Raw genomic sequence first — 20,680 nt, forward strand, 5'->3', positions numbered from 1 at the left:
ATGATTAATCAGATAGATCTAATCAAACTAGCACTCTGCAACACAACAGCATGCAAGAGAACAAACAACAAAACCATTCAATGCAGGAACACATATCTGCACCACATCACATCGCATCATCACACCATGCAATTCAACTGCACTGCATTTTTGCTTAATATTGCAAGAAAAAAACAAAGCAAACTCAACGGTAGGAAACTGTAGAGCGAGTTCTAATAAATAAACCAAGGTTATAAATGACGTCAATGAAAGTATTAACACGCATGACTAATGTACACGTTTATGTTCTTCTGTGTTTGTCTTCATGTCTGGTTGTAGGCCTCAGTGCTTTTCTATTTATCAGGGTGTGGTGTACGTGTATATAAATGTGTCCATTTCCTATAATTTGTGTTAAAAGTAATAAATTAGTTTAATCAGCCAACCAATGCAGATCAACTAACTTGCCTCAAACATACAGACAAAAACGTTGTTTAATCATATTTATGATGATAATGATGATCAGAAAAAATGATGAAGATAATGATGATTATGATGATAAAAATGATGGCGATGATTGTGTTAATGGTGAAATAGACGGCGATCTCGCTGATAATAATAGTAATTAGGAAGAATGAGAAACAAACTCATTAACCGATGAAAAAATCATGAAAGAATCATAAAACATAAGTCCAAGCAATCAACGAAAACGATTGTATTAAACATCGAATATACTACTCCAACCAAAGAACGTCATCTCTTGTGATGAAAAACAACTGCACTAATGAACCAGAATCGATAATGGACCATAGCCAAATGTAAACATATTTACTCAAATGTAATATTGGTGAGTGTGGGCACCATAATTCTGAATATATTGGTATGACGACGACCAAGTTGTAGAGAAGACTCACGATGCACGTACAAACTGGCGGTATAAAGAGTCACATGAAAGAGAAACACAAAACTAAAATTACTAGACAAATCTTGGACCACAATGTTGAAATCTTACATTACAACAACAACCATTATAATTTACAACTGGCCGAACCATTACTCATATATATATTTTTATTAAATTTTCATGATGAGCTTAGATAATAACTCTATTTTCAATAAATTGAACAATTTCCAAAAAATTCTAGTAAAGAAAACTGAAAAGACAAACTTTAAATTGATTAATGCCAACAATTCGGCAGAATTCATACAATAACTGTATAAAACATGGTCTCCTTCCAAAATATATGTATGTTTGTATATATATATATATGTGTGTGTGTGTGTGTGTGTGTGTGTGTGTGTGTGTGTGTGTGTGTGTGTGTGTGTGTGTGTCTGTGCCTATAGTTTGGATCACGCGCGTTGCTTTCTTGCCCATACAAACATGTTATGCATGTGATTGATGCATTCACGTTTTCGCAATTTACAGAGGAGATAGATTGTATAATCGTTTGTTGATCTGTTACATATTTCATATAATTGCACACATATGCTCGTTTATCAAAAGTATTGTTTATACAAAGAAATTGTGTTATGACAGCCGTTGATTGTTTGAAATCTTGTTTGGAAGACAGGTGATGCAGGTGTTGAACATAGCATGTGAACGATACGTGTGAACAATACTTGTGAACGATGTATGTGAAGTGAATAATGAATGTGTGTGAACAATGCTTGAGGTAAACGATGCATCTGGTGAACAATGCATGTGCACGATGTTAACATAAAAACCTCAAATTAATGAGGTGTGGTCTAGCAAATGAATAACATTTAAATGCTATTCATTTGCTTGAAAAGATTAATTGAAACAAATGATTTGATTGATTTGTTCGTAACTTGCTCGTAAAACATGTTTGTGAGTAATTGTATTGATATAATTCAAGGCAACATTACATATATGTAGTGTTGTTAAGCCGAGCCAATGCAGCTGATTCGGCTTCGAGTTTTAAGCTGATTCCGTTCGCTTTTAAAGATTTTCAAGCCACGGCTAGCCAGTGAAACAGATTTGGCTCGGCTGGAGTTTCAAGCCGATTCGGTTCCGTTTTGAAGATTTTTTAGCCATGGCGCTAATGTTGGTGCTCAAAATTATTTTAAAAATAAAAATTTAAATTAAAAACTAAAAAGTTGTTTCTAATGTCTTTTGTGCTTTGTTAAATTTTTTAGTATTGTTAATAAATTATTAGAACGGAGCAAAAATTAATTTTATTATATTTACCTGCAAAACTTCCCTCGTTCACTCGGTCTTGAAATTACGGCCATTTTGAATACAATTAATTATTGAACAAACGAAATCAGTTTTAGTTGTTTTTTCTTCATATTGAATTTTAAATTTAAAACAGAATTTAATAATTTAGTGTTTTAATATATTTTAAGTGTTTGATGGTTCGATGGATATTTTCGAACTTAATTACTATCAAAATATAGGTAATCCAACAAATTTATTCAATCAGCTTCCGAACTGTCTCTAAATCGTAAATGATAATGATCCCAGATTTCAACAAATAAGAAATTATATGCAAATTTGTACCTAGATATCAAAATATTTTGTTTTCATTAGCGCAAATCAAATTACAAAAATTTGCTCCTGATGAAATAAATTTGTTGACATTGTTAGACGGCCATCTGCTCAAACAACTTTACAACCTGGGGCAGCTTTGTTTGGTTCGGCTTGGACCGGCATGGCCTGCATATTTTAGCTTATTCTTATTATATGTGATCAATCAAAATTTTTATCCCTACGCACGTACGGATTAAAATAAACACTCCGAAAACTGCAACTATAATTTTGAATAATGTGTAATTGTGCATATATAAAAATATGTGATAATTACAAACATTTTGCATGTAATTAAATCTTCATTATTATTATTATTATTATTAAAATTTATATTACTAATGATTTATCTGATGATCTCATTCAATATATTGTAGAAGAATCAATGACAAAACAGAAAGGAAAATACTAATAATCACGGGTGAATATGAACCCGGATATGAATACGGCACGGTCAAGACGCATAAGGCTAACAAACATCTTCGACCAATAATTAGTCTAAGTAGGGACTTAAAATCAAGTAGGGAATTCATAGATATATTGTCTACAACAAAACCATCCATTAACACCAAAATAGCATCTTTGGATGTGGAATCACTCTTTAAAATGTCCCTGTAGAGGACACAATCGGCATAATCATAGATAGAATATACAATTCCAGTCATTCATCACTACCAATTCCAATAGCTGAATTAGTTGCGCTGCTAAGAATATGTACAGCCGAAGCGCCTTTCGTTGGCCCGGGTAACACACTATATTAGCAAATAGACGGTGTAGCAATGGGCTCCTCATTGGGAGTACTCTTCGCAAACTTTTATGTTGGACATATTGAAGAAATGTTATTTAAAGAAGAACCAGAGCTAAAACCTAACATATATTGTCGATATGTCGACGATATCTTTGTTACATATGATGACGATGGTCAAATAGCCAGACTTCTACAACGACTAAACTCGTCGCAATTAAAGTTTACAATGGAAAAATCAACTGACAACAAACTGCCAAATGTGCTAAATGAATTTAAAACCTCAGTCTACACCAAAGCAGCAAACAAAGGTCTATGAGTACGATCTCTGCTTTTGTAAACCGAGCCAGCGAGCCTACACACACTCTTCTGATATAGAAAGAAGGAGAACAAAAATAGATAGAATCACTAAACTACTTATTAACAATGGATATAAAAATTTCATGATTCAGAAAATAATAGAACGCAAAGAACAAATAATCAGTAACAACAACAATGCAACCAACAATAGTAACAAAAATAACATAGTAATATATAATAAGAATCAAATGTCAACCGCTTTCGAGCAGGATGAAAAAATTGTGAAAAGAATCATAAAAAATAAAGTCCAAGCAATCAACGAGAATGATTGTATTAAACTTCAAATATACTACTCCAACCAAAGAACGTCATCTCTTGTGATGAAAAACAACTGCACTAGTAAGCCAGAATTGATAATGGACCATAGCCATCTAATATATTTGTTCAAATGTAATATTGGTGAGTGTGGGCACCATAATTCTGAATATATTGGTATGACGACGACCAAGTTGTAGAGAAGACTCACGATGCACGTACAGACTGGCGGTATAAAGAATCACATGAAAGAGAAACACAAAACTAAAATTACTAGACAAATCTTAGACAACAATGTTGAAATCTTACATTACAACAACAACCATTATAATTTACGACTAGCCGAATCAATACACATAGAACAAAGACATCCGATAATAAATATTCAACAACGGGCAATTGGAATTATTCCCACCAATAAATTTAGAAACAGAGGAATCATCGATTATGAAAACACGTAAAGTGATATATTTTACATGATGAAAAATTGTAAAACTAAATATTCACTTTGAATAAACAGGGAACAAATAAATAGGCACAGTATAGAAATAGTTGATTATCTGGGCACAACCACTGACCACAACATATCAATTTGAACACCCAAGATGGTATAGAAATATCGAAAAAAGCTGTTCTATCATGCATAAAACAAACAAAAATTTGGGTTTTCAACTAAAGAAACATGAAAATGATTTACGATCAACCGTTAGAAAAATCGAAAAGTTAAATTGGAAGTTAAGTAACGCCGAATATGCTGTGATTTTCATCAATAACTGCATTTCTGACAGCTTAATCCAATATACATATATGTATGTATGTATGCATGTGTGTGTGTGTGTTCGCGCGCGCACGCGTGAGTGTGTATAAAGCTTATAAAAAATATATCCAAATTAATAGGATAGGATAATTTATTAGGTACATGCAATTATACACAATCATATACAATTATTTACAAGTACATATACAATTATATACAAGCACATATACAATTATATACAAGCACATATACAAGTACATACATATGCGTACATGCATTTAAATGCGTGTATAAAGATGCGTGTGTGCAAAAACAAAAGGCTCAGCACTTTCACATTTAATAAACCTGAAAAACAACCGTTCATGCGTACAACTAACTCATTCTAGGAATATATTTTTGTTTATTTTAAACGGCATTATTGAAGATTATGAAGCATGGTTTGGGACGCAATAAATTACTTATCTATGAATTGCTGATAAGACAAACTCTTATCAGCAGAATTGGAACATATGCATTTTTGCAAAATAAAAATAATGCAGATGAGGAAGGAAATAACAAGCAGGCAGGCTGGCTGGCTGGCTGGCTGGCTGATGCTATGTTCAAGTTGCAGAACTAAACAAGCTGTCTAACGTTTGAGCGCTTGCCTGCATTTGCATTGGAAATCTTTTTATTCCTCAATTTTAAATGTGCTCAAATATTTTTAATTATTACACCGTGTACTTTTTTCTTTTGTGTTCATGTAGCGCACAACAAAGCGAACTTGTTTATATTTGGTTGGATTGCAAATATGCTTCCAAATAAACACTCCTGTGTTAAATTCACTGGTGGCCTTTTGCATATCACTGTGTAAATTTTTAACTTTCATGAAAAAGCTCAATCTACGAAATTAAAAATCAATCAAACGTATTATTTATTCAAAACTTTTACAAAATTTACGGTCAATCATTATTGTCTGGTGGCAAAACATTTCACGAGTATTTTTACTGTTATTTCAAGTTTCCTCAGTCAAAATTCTCTCCGTGCTTAATGTCGGCGTCAGTACATCGTGATTAACTTGTTGCAAGTTTTTGGTCCGTTGGGTTCATTACATTCAAGATGCGCAGTTTCCTGTGACAGCACACACCACCACACGGCATGACCACACAGAACCACCTGCCTGTAAAGCGAACACGCCAGCTCCAACAAGCAAATGACGTCTTAGAAATAAAAATCGCAACGTGATACGTCGTTAATTGACGTAACTAATAATAACTTTAACAACTTCGATGACAGAAAAACAAAAAACAAATGCTGATTTGGTGTAAAAGATGAAATCTAAAATGACGTTTGGTAATGTTATGCACATCGTAAAAAGTGATTCATGTTTGGTTATTTTATAAATAAAAAACTACACGAAATTCAGATGCACATTATTTTGCTCGCAGCTTTCTTCAAGAGGAGAGTTTCCGAGTTTTAATATCATTAGATGCTTTGCAAACGAACTCAAAATTGTAAAATTAAGATGATGATGTTGGAAATATAATGATGACGACGATGATGATAATGTGCTGCTGATGTTGATGCTGATGATGATGGTGATACTACTAAACAAATTGATCTTAATATTACCTACCAGATTAATATGAAATGTTATTTTTATTTCAAAACAAATAATCAAGATGGTTATCTTGAACATAATTTTTAGACTACGTTGTGCTATTTACTTCTGCCTTTTATACTAATTGCCTTTTTGTTCATTTATAATGTTTATTTTATTTGTTCATTTGTTTTGTTTAATTGGTTTACGTGTTCTTCTAACGTTATTTATGAGCGTTTCTTATGTGCTAAAAACACGTATTTACCTGCACAACAACAACTCAACAACTTTATTCAGCTAATCAAATTTTTCATTTAAAATTAGAACGTTTTATATGTAAAATTTGAATTTTATCTTTTGATAAAAGGCCAAGATATTTATTCCTAGATATCAATTAATTTCAATGAAAAAGTTCTAAATATCTACCATGCAGAACTATGGGGCATTTGTTGGTTAGGGTTTCTGAACTTTATTCCAACACTTTACACTTAACTCACCATCCTCAACCGCCTCACCGTTCATACTATCGTTGAAGTGGAACTGATCATCAAGAACTAAACAACAGCACAGAATTTTTACTGAGTGGGCGTCAAATACCTGATCTCACGATGTCACGGCTATTTTAGGCTAAAAATTCAAACTACGGTACGATTAGTAGGTTCAAAAAGAGAACGAAAGTTTTTAGTCTCATAAATAAGACGCAGTTTAAAAAGTTTCTTGCGCGTTAAGTTAAATTTACGCATGTAACACTTTTTCAAACTAATAAGGACAGGAAATGTTGACCGACCACTGCGTTGTTTACATTTCCACGATTTTTCAACTTTGCCAAACAAATTTTGAACAAATTTTTATAGTTTTTAATTTCTTCATTTAATGGAGACTACTCATATTTTATTTTAACTGCTTAAATACCTAAATACGGTAATAAGCTTATATACTGAATAACTCATTTCATTTGGAAGTCGACAATTCAATCCACAAGTCGACAATTCAATCCACAAGTCGACAATTCGATCCAAAATATGATTAAAAAGTGCATTGAATATAAAAATGAAACACTCTTGATGTGTGGAATTGGTTTTGGACAGAAAACTGTAAAGGATGTTAAGGTTGCAGAAAATGTTGATTGCTAGGATCAGGTGAACATGACGACACATGTTGAGGCATTAAACAAAAACAAAGTAACTATTTTGAAAAAATGAAAACTGAGCAGAATTTCAATTATAATGAAAAAAATTTAAACAGCAGTTTTATAAATAATGACACCAATTGCTCAAAGAAATTTTCAAAGGTATGTCATATCGTTGGGGTGCAAAAATACATAAAATTTTGAAGCATTTTGAACATTCATTCATGCAACATAAAAAAATTTGGTTCGCACGAGAACGCAACTGGAAAGCAAAATAAAAACTGTGGATAACAACTTTGGTTAATTTGATTCTTCCAGCGAAGGTATGCATGTTCGTGATGCACGTGGGCTGCATGCACACATGTAAATATATACGCGTTTCTGCATAGATCTATATAGGCGCTTTCTCTTTTTTCCATTTATGTTTTCTTTTTTTAATAATTTTTGTTTGCTTGCTAGTGCGGCTGTTAGTGTAATGTTAACAAGAATGCTTCGTTTTGTTATCGCGTTTGAGTTTTTTCGTAAGATTTTTATTTTATTAGTGTTGTTGTTTTTTTGTACTTGTTGTGGTATATGTTGTGTTTTTTATTAATATTATTAGAATTATTAGTAGTGATGATTTTGTTTTTGTTGCATCTGCTTGCGTCATTAATTTCATTGGAGGCAGATGTTTTTAATGTTTCTGTTGGAAATAAATTTCTTAACATAACATTTATTATAACACAACTATTTTGACTCGGACTTTTGAAAAATGCTTTTTTTACTTTTAATGTCAATTAAATTATAATTGTATGCTGTTGTTTTTGTTGTTATTTGTATAATCTCATATATAATGCAGCAATTAGTGCGTATTCAGTTGGAGCATGTTAAGTTTCAAACAGGCATGGTCTCATTTAAATTAGTTGTCAATAACAGGTTAACGGTATTTGTTATTTATCTTATGGTTATAGTTTAATTATATTATGACAGTGAATAAATAAGAAAATTTATTAAAAAAAATGGAAGATGTAATTTTTAGAGTAATATACAAATTGAAACAAATCAATTTTATAATTAACGTTATTGGAAGAAATTATTGGTAAGTATTCGACTGAAACAAACAACATTAAAATGAATGGTTGCATGCTCTCAAACGAACTTACAGCGCTGAGACCAGACACCAGTCTGAGCAGCAAGATAGGAAAGTAGTGAACTTTCGCAGCCAATGGTGTCAGAGCTGTACATATGGACTCAACGAGTATGGAAAGCGTGAACAATTTCTTTCCGCCGAATCTTTGAACCAAAAGTGCAGATGGTATTTTGGATATAAGGTCACCGAGATAATAAGCTTCCCATATTGCTGTGAATTCTTTGGTCGTCCATGATAAATCGCCTGCCTTAGATTTATGAGTTTTAAAAACGTTATTTGTCGTTTCAATATAGAAATAATATGTAAGACAAAATTATTTTTATAAATTCGGTAACATTTCATTTAAACAATTTGAAATAAATAAATTTTTTTTTGCCAAACTCAAATATATGTCACAAATTTATGATTTCCAGGGGGATGCTTCTGAACAAACTACCAAACAGCGTGTAGTCGATGTTTAGAGTTATCTTAATTTGTTGAATTCATAATGAAAAAGATGTTTATAGCTTAAAATGAAACACAAAATGATCTGCCCTATTTTTTGCAGCACTGAGTTAAGCTGAACATCTAAAACAAACAAAAGTCATAAAAAAAATGTGGATGCCTATCAATAAAAAGTTTATTGCTGGTTCGTTTAATCAGGAGCATGAATAATGATGCCTAGCAAATAAAAATAACTTCAACCATTTCCAGGTTATTCACATTCCTGATGTCTCACAGATTAACTAAAGATTGCAATTCACTGATTTCTGCGGCATTAATTAATTGAGATGTTCAAAAAACGTAAATGACAAAGAAATGAACGTCCTCCGTGAACAAGCATGCAAACAAACAAACGAACGAACAAATAAACGAACGAACAAACGAAAACCTTGGAAACATTAAGCAGTTCCTCAAACAAGATGCTGTGAGTTGTCGTATTCCACGGTCGACAGTTGTATGATGACGACGACGACGACGATGGTGGCGTTTGAGAAGTTGAAGAAGATAATGATGGGGATGATGAATGTGTTGTTGGTGCGACGAGTGATGATGACGACGATGAAGATGATAACATCGATGTTGATGATGTTGATAATGTTTTTGGCGATTTTGATGATGTTGTTGATGACGACGTAATTGTCGATGATGGAGATAAAAAAGTTGTTGATATCGTTGATGATGACGATGATGATGACGATAATGATGGTGATGTGGGATGTAAAGGAGAAGCTCTCGTAAAACGGGTTGATGATGACGATGATGAAGATGATGATGAGGAAGATGACGTTGACGTTGATGATGATGATGATGGTGACGGTGATGACAGGTTTGAAAATAATAATGGTGTCGTGGTTGTTGAATTTTGAGCCAGTTCACTGCCCGTAGTTCTGTACTGAGACGCTTCACTTTTTCTTTCTTCATAACCAAAGGTGGTGGCAACTGGTGGCAGTGGTGCTGACGACGATGGTGCCGATGACGGTGTCGCTGATGAAGATGGTGGTGATAACGCTTGTAGAAATGACGTTGATGACGATGCTAATGATGATGAGAAAGATGATAATGATGTCGTTGTGGATGATGTCGTCATCGATGATGATGATGGTGATGGCATCGCGATTGTCGTTACATTTGTTTTTAAAAGATTATTTGTTGTTTTAAGTTTCTTCATTGTCGTGCTTTGATTATTATTGAGGAAATTAGTGGCCGAAGTTGAAAGGCCAATTGACGTCAGAGATGTTGCTGCCAAGTTTTCACTAGCTTCACTGACCTTCCTTTCAACTTCTCTTCTGCTCTTTGTCGAGTTGTGGTACACGTCCCCATTCGTGTAGTCGTCGCTGTAATCTCCCCCACCGTCACCGTCATCATCATCACCAGCGCCTTCGTCACCATCACCAAAATGAGTTTCATTTTTTGTCATTTGTTCATCCGAAGCCGTGTAAATTAATTCAAAATGTTTCTCTTTAAGACCTATCTGGGCAGGGAAACGAGCTGTGATTGGCTGGCCTGTGATGACGTCACTGTTGGTCTTGTTAAACATGCAGAGGAGGGCCACCTCCACACCCAGCCTGTTCGAGGTGACGATTAAAAACCCGATGCAACTGAGAATTGCCAGACGCCATCTCCTCGACAACCAGAATCTCGGAGCTGTATTCAGGTCAATCATTTTTTATTTGTTTGATATATGTAGAAAATAATTTGTTAGTCACGTTATTATTTTAATTTAATTCTTGAAATATTAAAGTGAATTTGTAGTTTTTTTGGTGGGTTTATTGGGTCTGGGCATCTTAAGTTGGTTCATTTTTCAGTAACTAGTTAGTATTTGAAGATAAACAAAAAAAATAAATGAAAATAGGCAATGCACTGTTGAAATACGCTGAGCCGACTTTGGGCGACGCTTCCAACTGTTTGTGTGCGTTTTGCTTTATAAAAATAGAAAACAGAAATCGAGAGACTCTAATCAAAGTCAAGCAGTGCTTCTGTGCTCATGAGTAATAAGTTTTTGAGATGTCTGACTCGATGTTTTTGCTCGAGGAAACTACGGGATGACAGACCATCGCTAGAGTTTTTGCTCAGTAGGCTAGATGCATGCGCTGATTTCGGAGTGGCTCATAAATTTATGCGGTTTGCTTGTATGTATGATGGCGTGTGGCTACAAATGTGAGTATAGGTGCGTGTATATGCGAACATTTGGTTTTTCCATCTCTTCATTAGACGAACTTCGATAAACGCAGAAATATTGAATCAATTATAAATCACTTGCATTCTAATTTCTATATAAGTTTATATTCCCAACGATCAATCTCTGAACATTTTTGTAAATTATTTTTAGAAAATCTGATTCTTCAGACAACTTTAATAAAGACTTGCAAGCCCAATCTATTATTTTCATTCAACGTAACTTTTTCATGGCAATTTTATGGCATGTGCTATCTCAAGTCATATTTAACTATATATATATATATATATATATATATAGCGCCCGTTATAAAATTGGGGTATTCTCACAGACTTATAACGATTTATTTAACCTAGAACAAGTAAGTTTTAAGATCTTTCTTAAATTGACTTAAAGACAAGCCTGATACACGAAGACTTTTGGGGAAACCGTTCCAAATCAACGGTCCGTACGCAGAAAAATCCCTCAAACCTGTCTTAAGCCTTGTTAATGCCACCGTTAAAATGTTAGAAACCTTTGAACGAAGTTTGTGTTCGTGTGATGTTACGTCTATTTATTGGTGTGCATTTATCAATTAAATTTTGTGGGGCCATGGTGTTTAAACATTTAAACATTAAAACGGAAATTTTGTAAGCCACTAGTTTTTAGAGTTTTTAGTTACTTAGTTGGTGTCGTATTCTTGATCTATATAAATATATATATATATATATATATATATTAATATATATATACTTCGGGTTTAGACTATCATAAATATCAAAATTGAAAAACTCAACTACAAGTTGAATAATGCCGAAAACGCAGTGATCTTTATAAACAATTGTATATATATATATATATATATATATATACATGTATATATATATATATATATATATATATATATATATATGTATATGTATGTAAGTGTATGTGTGTGTGAGTGTGTGAATATGCGTACATAGAATGTTTATATATACGTTTTGCACAAGCCTTACATACGCATAAATAATAACCAATTAATTTTTACCGGTTGAATCATATTTTTCGTAATTTCTTCTTGAAATTTAAAATTTAAAAAACAAATTTGTTTGTACATTTTATCAATAGTATACAATTACACTAACCTTCATCGAGTAGGTCAGCATTTATGAAGCAATCCTTGCCTTCCATAACTTAACAGTTCACTCAATCCTACCCATCCAGGCAGACTTCAACAATCAACACAACAGTTCACTTATTTACGCATTTATAATGCCCCTCGTTCATAAGACAAAAAGTAGGTATTATGTGATATATACAGATATACTGAGAATTTATTCAATTCATCTTTATTATTAATTTATACCACAATTGACTTTTATGTAATTTTTCAAAAATTGTCGATGCACTTCAATTAAATATAGAAATGAGTTAAATATCAAAGAAACCGCCAACGAAACAAATATTTACACTTATAATACATCATTTTCGTATAGCACCTGCTTTGGTTCTGGTTAAAATTATAAAAAAATTATTTGAAGCGATTTGAATAACATTAAATAAAAAGAAATATTTCATGCAAATATAGCAAGTTCTCCATAAGAAGATAAAAGAAAGGCACGATGAGCGCACTCGATTGAAATCTTTCTTTTCAGAACTCTCACACAAACCTGCTCGTCTGATTTACTTTTATATAGCGGGTAAGTTAATCGACTTCATGCTAAATATATCAGGCAAGGTATGTCTATTTAAACGTATATAACATACAAATATATACATTTGTATACAGGATCATATAATTTAATTATATATATATATATATATATATATATATATATATATATATATATATATATATATATATATATGCAAATTTCATTGAAATTGTTTGCCCATTTTGCATTAAATAACTTCTTTATAAGACATTCAACGAGGCGGTATTGTTTGAGTTCATATTTATCTAAAACTGGAATAAAGCTAACAGCGCTGTTTCGGCGTAATGCCATCTTCAGAGCCTAAATATTGTTTAAACATATAATTTAATTAAAATAAATGTCTAATGTAAAATGTGAAAATATAGAAAATAAAATATGTATTAAATTGTGAAATAAATTAACCTTGTTGTAAATATCATAATAACTAAAGTTTATGTAGATTATATAAATAAAATAATGTAATTTAAATAAAATGTTTAGTAAAATAATTAAAATATAGAAATTTTATAAAATTTTAAATTCTATATAATAAAAATAATTAAAATATAGAAATTTTATAAAATTTTAAATTTTAAATTCTAAATACAGTACACAGTACAAAACACTACAGTTTTTCTACTATCCAACCGTGGCATTTGGTCACCGCATAAAAATACTAATCAGCAAAATGTTTTGAGGCATTCGCATATCAATTTTTTTAATCAGTTAATCACGAAATGTAGATATCTCGACGCTGTGTGTCTTAGTTATTATTATCATATATATTATCATGATATTCTATATTTTAAATGTTCTATATGGTTATGTTTTTATGAAATATCATGATGGCGTTACATCCCTGTTGCCTCCATTTTAATAATCATGGCCTCTGAGTTGATTTTTTACATGTTATAAATGTTTTATATTGTATTTAGTTGTTAAAAATGCGTTGCTAATTTTTATTTTTTCAAATATATTTCTGAAAGTTTGCAAATCAGCAGTTGCTTATTTGTAGATAGTTTCATAAAATGACATCCAACAGAAACACAGACCCACAATCAGAGACACTCATCATCAATCACAACCCAAGCAAAACCATAAATAACTCTTAAGTCTTAAGTAAGAGTTAACTAAACTAGTTTAACCCGAACATACAGGAATTCAGAGTTCTCAATTTAATTTAATTTTTTTTCTCCACAAATGTGTTTTGCTTGTTGTCAGGTTAGAAGAGAACAGAAAATCAGGCTTGAATAATATAATATAATAATATTCAATTAGCAATAAATTTGGTTGTGCTATTTTATTATAATATAATAATTAAATTAATATACTGGACTACATACAGGTTAACAACTTAATTTCTTAAATTATAAGGAACATGTAAAAAGCTACAATTTTATAATTTATAAATAAAAAATAAAATTCTTAATAATCTTATTTAATAAACATAAAGAAAAAAGATCTAATGAAATAAATAAAAACCCATATAAAAGACATATGAACTATAAAGTTATAATAAATAAACCAAATAATAAAAAATTTAAATAGTTTTAATAAGTTAATTGTAAAGTTATACAACGCATGAATAATGTATTTTGCTCAACTGGCTTTTTCTTTTGTTTTGTCTTCTGTATCGTTTTTCATCCTTCATATATGTGGTGCTGTGGGCAACAATGCTAATAGTTTTGATCAATCTTGGGGTCTCCCTGATGCTGTTGCCTATTCCAGATTAGCATTTGTTTACCAGCTACCAAAGTCAGCAGACAGCTATGAGGTGATTAATTTCGTTAGTCTTCTGTTTTTAAAAGGTTTTTTGTAACAATTGTTGAATGCATGAAATAGAACTTGAATTAATTTTTTCAATGGTCTGACAAATAAAAAAATGATTAAAATGGTATTCAATACATTTATAACAGTAATTACAATGTAAAATTAAAAATTAATTAACAGGTATGTGTGTTTATTTAGTTATAGATTACCTAATGTTGATGCAGACTAATAGTTTTTTATATAAATTTTTGGGATTCATAAATATTAATATATTCAATAGCTCACTGAATCAGGCCTGGATTTTTTACCAAACTGGCTGGAATATGACAGTGTTAACAAAGAATTGCTAGGAGTTGCCAGGCAAGATGACGTTGGTAAACAGTTCTTCATCGAAGTGAAGTCATCAACATCAAATACAGTTGACATTTTTAAAATTGAAGTAGAAGATAATAAAAAATTACAATTGTTAAATGAGAATAATAATGTTAAAAATTATGACAACAATCCAGATAGCAATATAGATGTTAGGCATCACCATCAACATATAATTTACTGCAAAAAGAATAAGCATGTTACAACTGCATTAATTATATTAAAAGTTGGTAATAAAGAATTCTATGATATTACCCCGCAGAGTAAAGTGAATATGTTGAAGAGGTTCTCTAACTCTTACAACTTTCCATTACCATCTCTACAGTTATTTGACCTTAAGGAATGTGATGAAATGAACCATTTTAACAAAACTGCATTAGTAGCTGGCCCAGGTGATTCCAATCCTAATTTCAAACTTGGTTCTAAGCACCAGCACCTTGAAATACCAGATAATGAACACAGCATTGTTATTAAGTGGTTGGTTGGTTGTGGAAATGTTCAAAAACGTCACTTGGTAGTACTACAGCAAGTTGAAATAGAGGCTCAGGATGGTAGGCTGAAAGATTTATTGGGGTTGGGTGTTGTTGGCTGGTTTGTTACAAATAAAAAATCACAAGACCTACAAAAAAGAAAACGATACATTCATAGGTATCTTGCCACAGCTACTCCCACTTTGGAAATACACCCTCCAGTTGTGACCAAGCCTACACCTACAGTTGTCTACCCATCGACCACAGCCAGTACTACTAAAAAGCCATCAAAACTTGCTAGTCATTCAAAAGGACCAAAAGGTAAAAAAACTACAACTGCACTGCCTAGAGTAAGTACAGAATCTTCAAGAAAAGAAGATGATGAAGTTGATGTTGATGTGGATTACTCAAGCTACGAATTCAAAACTGAAAAATCATTGGAATCCATAAAGGCTTGTTTTGTTTTCATTTGCATATTATTGAATTATTGTAATTCTATTTAAAAATACTAGGTATATGTGGGGCAATTCTACAAATTCACAATTACTCCTGACTTCTTCTCTGGACCATACAAGACATTAGAATTGTTGTCTCAAAATGGCTTGACACTGCCTGACTCATCATGGATCAAACTGAACTCAACGAGACCAAGGAGCAAATCCTATCCTTATATTTATGGCATACCAATGTCACAACATGAAGGACTTCAAGATTATTTGTTGAAGGCCGTCAACAAATTAGGTAATGAAACCGGATTGTACTTGAAGTTTCAAGTTGTCAAAATACCTGAACAGTACATCACATACGAGATGAATGTGCTGCTGCCAGGATATGATTACACCAAGTAAAATAATTCCTCTGTTATATTGTTAGAAACTTGATTTCAAAATGTCATGTCTATTACAAACTTTTAATTATTAAGTTTCATATAAATCTACTTATAAGATGTAATATTGTGATTGTTGAATGTAATTTCAAAGATTTTGCCAGGATGTTGACATAAGATTGGAGTTGGCAAAGAAAATTTCATTGGGATTCGGAGATTTAGATCCTTCTGACGTTCTAATGACGAAAGCTGATGAAGGTTCAGTTGATTATTTCTGGACCAACAAAACGATGACCTTACTGAAGTCCGCCGGTCAGAATGATCGAAGATTGTGTCATGATTCAGAGTTGTTATTTGATAAATTTATCAGTAAATCAACAAGAAAGTTGTCAGAAGTTTTCATCAAACAGTTGCACCCTGATAGAATATCTTTTGCAGAGGTGATTAGTCGAGGTGAGTGTGAGCGCTATGTATCTAGCAGGCAAGCATTCCACATACAAGGCATCAGAGTCACTCAAAAGACTAAAAAACAGCCATCCTCAATAGCTGTGACACCAAGATCAAAAACATTTGGAGATGTTGATGACACTTTTAAATATTCTGTTTCCAATAACAATATTCCAGAAGTAAAATTTGATGAAACGTCATCCAGGGGTGATGAAGAAAAAGTAGTTGCATCAAAAACAGATGATGAACTGATTAAGCAAATAGTCATTCCTACCTTGATCGTTGCTGTCCTTGTTTTGTTGGCACTACTTATTGCCTGTGTAGCTTATAGAAGAAAAACTAAACAATGTGAAAAACAAAAGTCGATTGACACCACAGAGTTGGTGAAGAAAGGAGCACCGGTCATATTTGCGCACGAACTAGATGATCATCCACCAACCACACCGTCAACAAGGCCATTGATCACTTCAGCTGAAAAGTCACCTCGTCCTCCCAACTACCATCAACGCATCATGAGTTCAGGTCCTGGAGCCACAAGTAGCAGTGGTTACAGTGGTTTTTGAGTTTTTAATTGTTCATTTTTTTATCCTATTGTTGAATTTTTGAGTTAATAATTGATAAATAAATTACAGTTTTTTTTCTTCTGTTAATTGTCATAGAATGTAGTGCTAGTTAGTGTAAATTTCAATCATTGTGTTCTTTGGTCTGTGCTGAAAACAGTTTTAAAATGATAATGTATTTTGTTGCAACAGTTAGTTTTTATCTAGGTTTAAAATTTACTGTGAAGAGTTTAGATTGTTTTTCAATGTAAAGTTAAAGATTTCCATTTATATAATATATGCATATGTCAAAACGTACAACGCATATTATTCGATATTATTACGTTTCTATGTTCCTATACTGTTTGTGATGCCAATTATATTTCCTAGAATAATCTGTGGTTGCAGATTCACATTCGTGTTCTATGCCAACATTCACAAATTTACAAAACTTAAGTGCATGATTTATTCATTAACTTTATTATTTAAATAATTTTTTTGTTGATTTTTCTATGAATGTTACCATTCCAATGTTTTAATTTCAGTATTTGATTTTTGACGATAAAAAATACCAATCACTTTTTATATTTTTGAAAAAATTGTAATATTGTCGAGGTTATTAATTATATTAAAGAACTTGGTGCATGCGGTGAATGTATTTGAGTGATTGATGGATATGCTTGCTAGGAATTTGTTACAAAATAGCGTTTTTATGGCAAATATGCTAACATTTTTATTTTATGAAATGTAACATTCAAAGTCAGTACGATTTCAAAGCGTAAGTTCCTGATCATTTGACAGATTCCAGTCGAATGGATTTGCCTGTTATAAGCAGATACAACTCAGGTGGAGGATGAACTGAAATTAAATAATTGTGCCGTGCTCAAAAATAAAAAAAATAGTTCATTTAAATTACTGATAGTTGATAATTGTAAGCAAGTTTAAATTTAAGATTAATAATTAAATAATTAGCTAATCGATGGGTTCATTTTTTATGATCGAAACTTATCGAACGTAAATGAAACTAACCTGGGTTTCCTTCTTTCAGTCTGTACGTATAAAAGACCTTTGAGAAAGTCTTTAGGCCGTCGTCCATTTTTTCTCTGCCTATTTGCAAGGAAAATTTCTCTAAAGTGTTCAAAATGCTCTTTTGAAACTGGCCTTGCAGTTCGAGCATCGATTCGTCAAATAGTCTCAGAATATGTTGCGCGTACGAGAATTTTCCCGCTGTGTGTTTCAACAGACAGTCTATGCTTTTGCTGAATCCCCGAAAGTTTTCACCGCTTGCTAGTTCTTGCACAGTGATTCTTCTGGATATAACGTCGCATAGGCAACTGACGAAAAACATTTCTAGATCGGTTAGATGGAGACCTATCCATGTTTTGCTGTCCAGATCAATACCTTCGGCGTTTGAATGAAGTTCCGACGATTGTTCAAAAAAGTACGAAGTCATTTCCACACATTCTTTTCTGCAAGTTACCAGAAAGCACAAAAAATCTCCGAAATCTTTCCGGAACATGTCCATGAATGCTATCAAGTCATGCCACTCAGATTTCTTAGCTTCATTTAAAGCGTCTATTACGATCAATTTACGGCTGCAGTTTTTAAAGTGTGTTTGACCAGCAATTGCAGTCAATGGTTTCTTTAGAAGAAATTGATACAACTCCTTCCAGTGGGCTTGGTGGCTACAAGATGCTGGCTGATTTTCTGGGATCATTTTATCCATTTGATTTAGATATTCAGGCAAGTTGTGCATTAGGCTGTTGGCTATAGATTTTATTAATTCAGTTGTTCCGCTTGGGTAACGGGAGTCGTAGACAAATATGTTGAAAATATAGTTATCATAAAGCTTACAGAAAGCTGAAACCAAACACGACTTTCCTGTGCCTTCTGAACCTATTAAATAATAAATAGGCTTCTTGCTGGTAACTAACCACGTTTCTATTTTCCCCATCAACCAAACTCTAGTTTTTTGGTGAAGTAAATGAGAACTGATCTGGGAAAATACGTGACTTAAATAGGTTTCAAACAAACGTGATCTCTCAAATTTTTTTTTGGCCAAAAGACGATACTGAATCATGTAAATTATACACGAGTTATAATCGGTTTTGAAGTTGATGCAGTTTGCCAAATTGATTAATCTTATGATTAAATAATCTGTTTCCATTATGACGTTATCTCTGAGGTCTTTAAAAATTTTATTAGGCCTTATGATAAAAATTTTTGCCACAATTTTTTTCAACTCGAGGATGGAAACTAACTGAATTTGTTCATCTGCGTTGTTCACTGCATACTTTTCCATTGCGGTAAGCTTGTTTTCTACGCTTTGAAGATACTTGAGGAAATCTTCTGTTGCCTCTTGCGTCCCGTCACACAGAGAATCCTCCGCAAAACCATATTCGTGAGCCAACATTTTCAAATCGACAAGTTCCTGGAATGATTCCGGAGTGAAATTCATTTGCGTAACATTGTCCAAAATGGTTTCGAGTACGCATCCGTACACGGGATATGTGCATTGGGTCACGCTCAATTTGAAAGCTATATCGAAAATTATGTTCAATTTGAAAAGTTCGATTAACTCAACGTAATAATTTAACTCTTCGTAATTTGTTGACGTGTAGTTGTTATTTGTCCTTATGGCCTCTAACTTTTCTGAACACAACAGAAGCATCTGTAGGCAATTTTATTATTTTAAAAAATGTATTTGAATCTACAAACCATATTTTAAACGTTTCTTACATTTAAAATGTGTTTAACGTTACCAAACCACGGCACTATGGAATCACAAGCCGTCAAAAAGTTGACCAACCGAACTCGAATCTTATCGATGACACTTTTGTAATCAACATGTTCCGCCATTGTTCATTCACAGGTTTTGTACAAAAAATTTGATTGTAATTGATTGAAATGAAAATCAAAAACGTGTTTTTATAAAATATAAAATATTTAAAAACATATACATGTTTATAATAGAGTTCAATTAGTTTTTGGCTGACGTCATTAAAAACATAACGAATCTAATTTGAGCGTGCGTTTCGAGATTCACAAATAAAATTATCTTTTTATTATTTTTCTCTACAATTCTTTATTTCTCTAAGGTGTCTGTCTATTGCTTAGCCAACAAACATCTCCTTTTTACCCATTTTTGGAGTTTTTTGATTTACTTAAATTTGATGCTGTGAAAGCGCTTTGTCAGGCTTTGCAATGACGGGTTCAACCGCAAAAACGATCATCGCCTATCTTGCATATTCAAGTTTATGTGTGTTGTTGACACCTGAAAATTGGTTTTACACTTATGTAGTTGATACTGTTGACATGTCTTCTACTTTCAAAAGATGAGATGTATTCCTTTAAGAAAGTTTTTTTTGTCAACTATTATCGAAAGAAATTTAACTAGCTAAGGTAAGACCGTCATTCAAGTCAAGAAATTGTTGTGCATGGGTTTGACTTCTTGATAACGTTATTAA

The 20,680-nt window shown here is 32.4% G+C and overlaps 3 protein-coding genes across 3 annotated transcripts; 1 reads left to right on the forward strand and 2 right to left on the reverse strand.

Moving 5' to 3' along the window:
* Positions 1 to 5,676: 5,676 nt before the first annotated feature.
* Positions 5,677 to 10,621, reverse strand: HELRODRAFT_161046 (hypothetical protein; the record flags this gene model as incomplete). The annotated part of the gene is made up of 4 exons (XM_009021028.1): positions 5,677 to 5,837; positions 6,715 to 6,814; positions 8,489 to 8,722; positions 10,226 to 10,621. The coding sequence occupies 4 exons, from the start codon at positions 10,619 to 10,621 to the stop codon at positions 5,677 to 5,679; spliced, it is 891 nt and encodes a 296-aa protein (XP_009019276.1).
* A 3,756-nt stretch (positions 10,622 to 14,377) lies between these two features.
* HELRODRAFT_188507 (hypothetical protein) lies at positions 14,378 to 17,796 on the forward strand (the record flags this gene model as incomplete). The annotated part of the gene is made up of 5 exons (XM_009021029.1): positions 14,378 to 14,563; positions 14,840 to 15,522; positions 15,580 to 15,751; positions 15,914 to 16,245; positions 16,382 to 17,796. 5 exons carry the CDS (start codon positions 14,378 to 14,380, stop codon positions 17,235 to 17,237), a joined length of 2,229 nt encoding a protein of 742 aa, XP_009019277.1. The 3' UTR covers positions 17,238 to 17,796.
* A 207-nt stretch (positions 17,797 to 18,003) lies between these two features.
* HELRODRAFT_161048 (hypothetical protein) lies at positions 18,004 to 20,072 on the reverse strand (the record flags this gene model as incomplete). The annotated part of the gene is made up of 3 exons (XM_009021030.1): positions 18,004 to 18,071; positions 18,243 to 19,884; positions 19,953 to 20,072. 3 exons carry the CDS (start codon positions 20,070 to 20,072, stop codon positions 18,004 to 18,006), a joined length of 1,830 nt encoding a protein of 609 aa, XP_009019278.1.
* Between the last annotated feature and the right edge of the window lie 608 nt (positions 20,073 to 20,680).

The sequence above is a fragment of the Helobdella robusta genome (assembly GCF_000326865.2).
Source record: "Helobdella robusta unplaced genomic scaffold HELROscaffold_3, whole genome shotgun sequence".
Lineage (NCBI taxonomy): Eukaryota > Metazoa > Annelida > Clitellata > Rhynchobdellida > Glossiphoniidae > Helobdella > Helobdella robusta.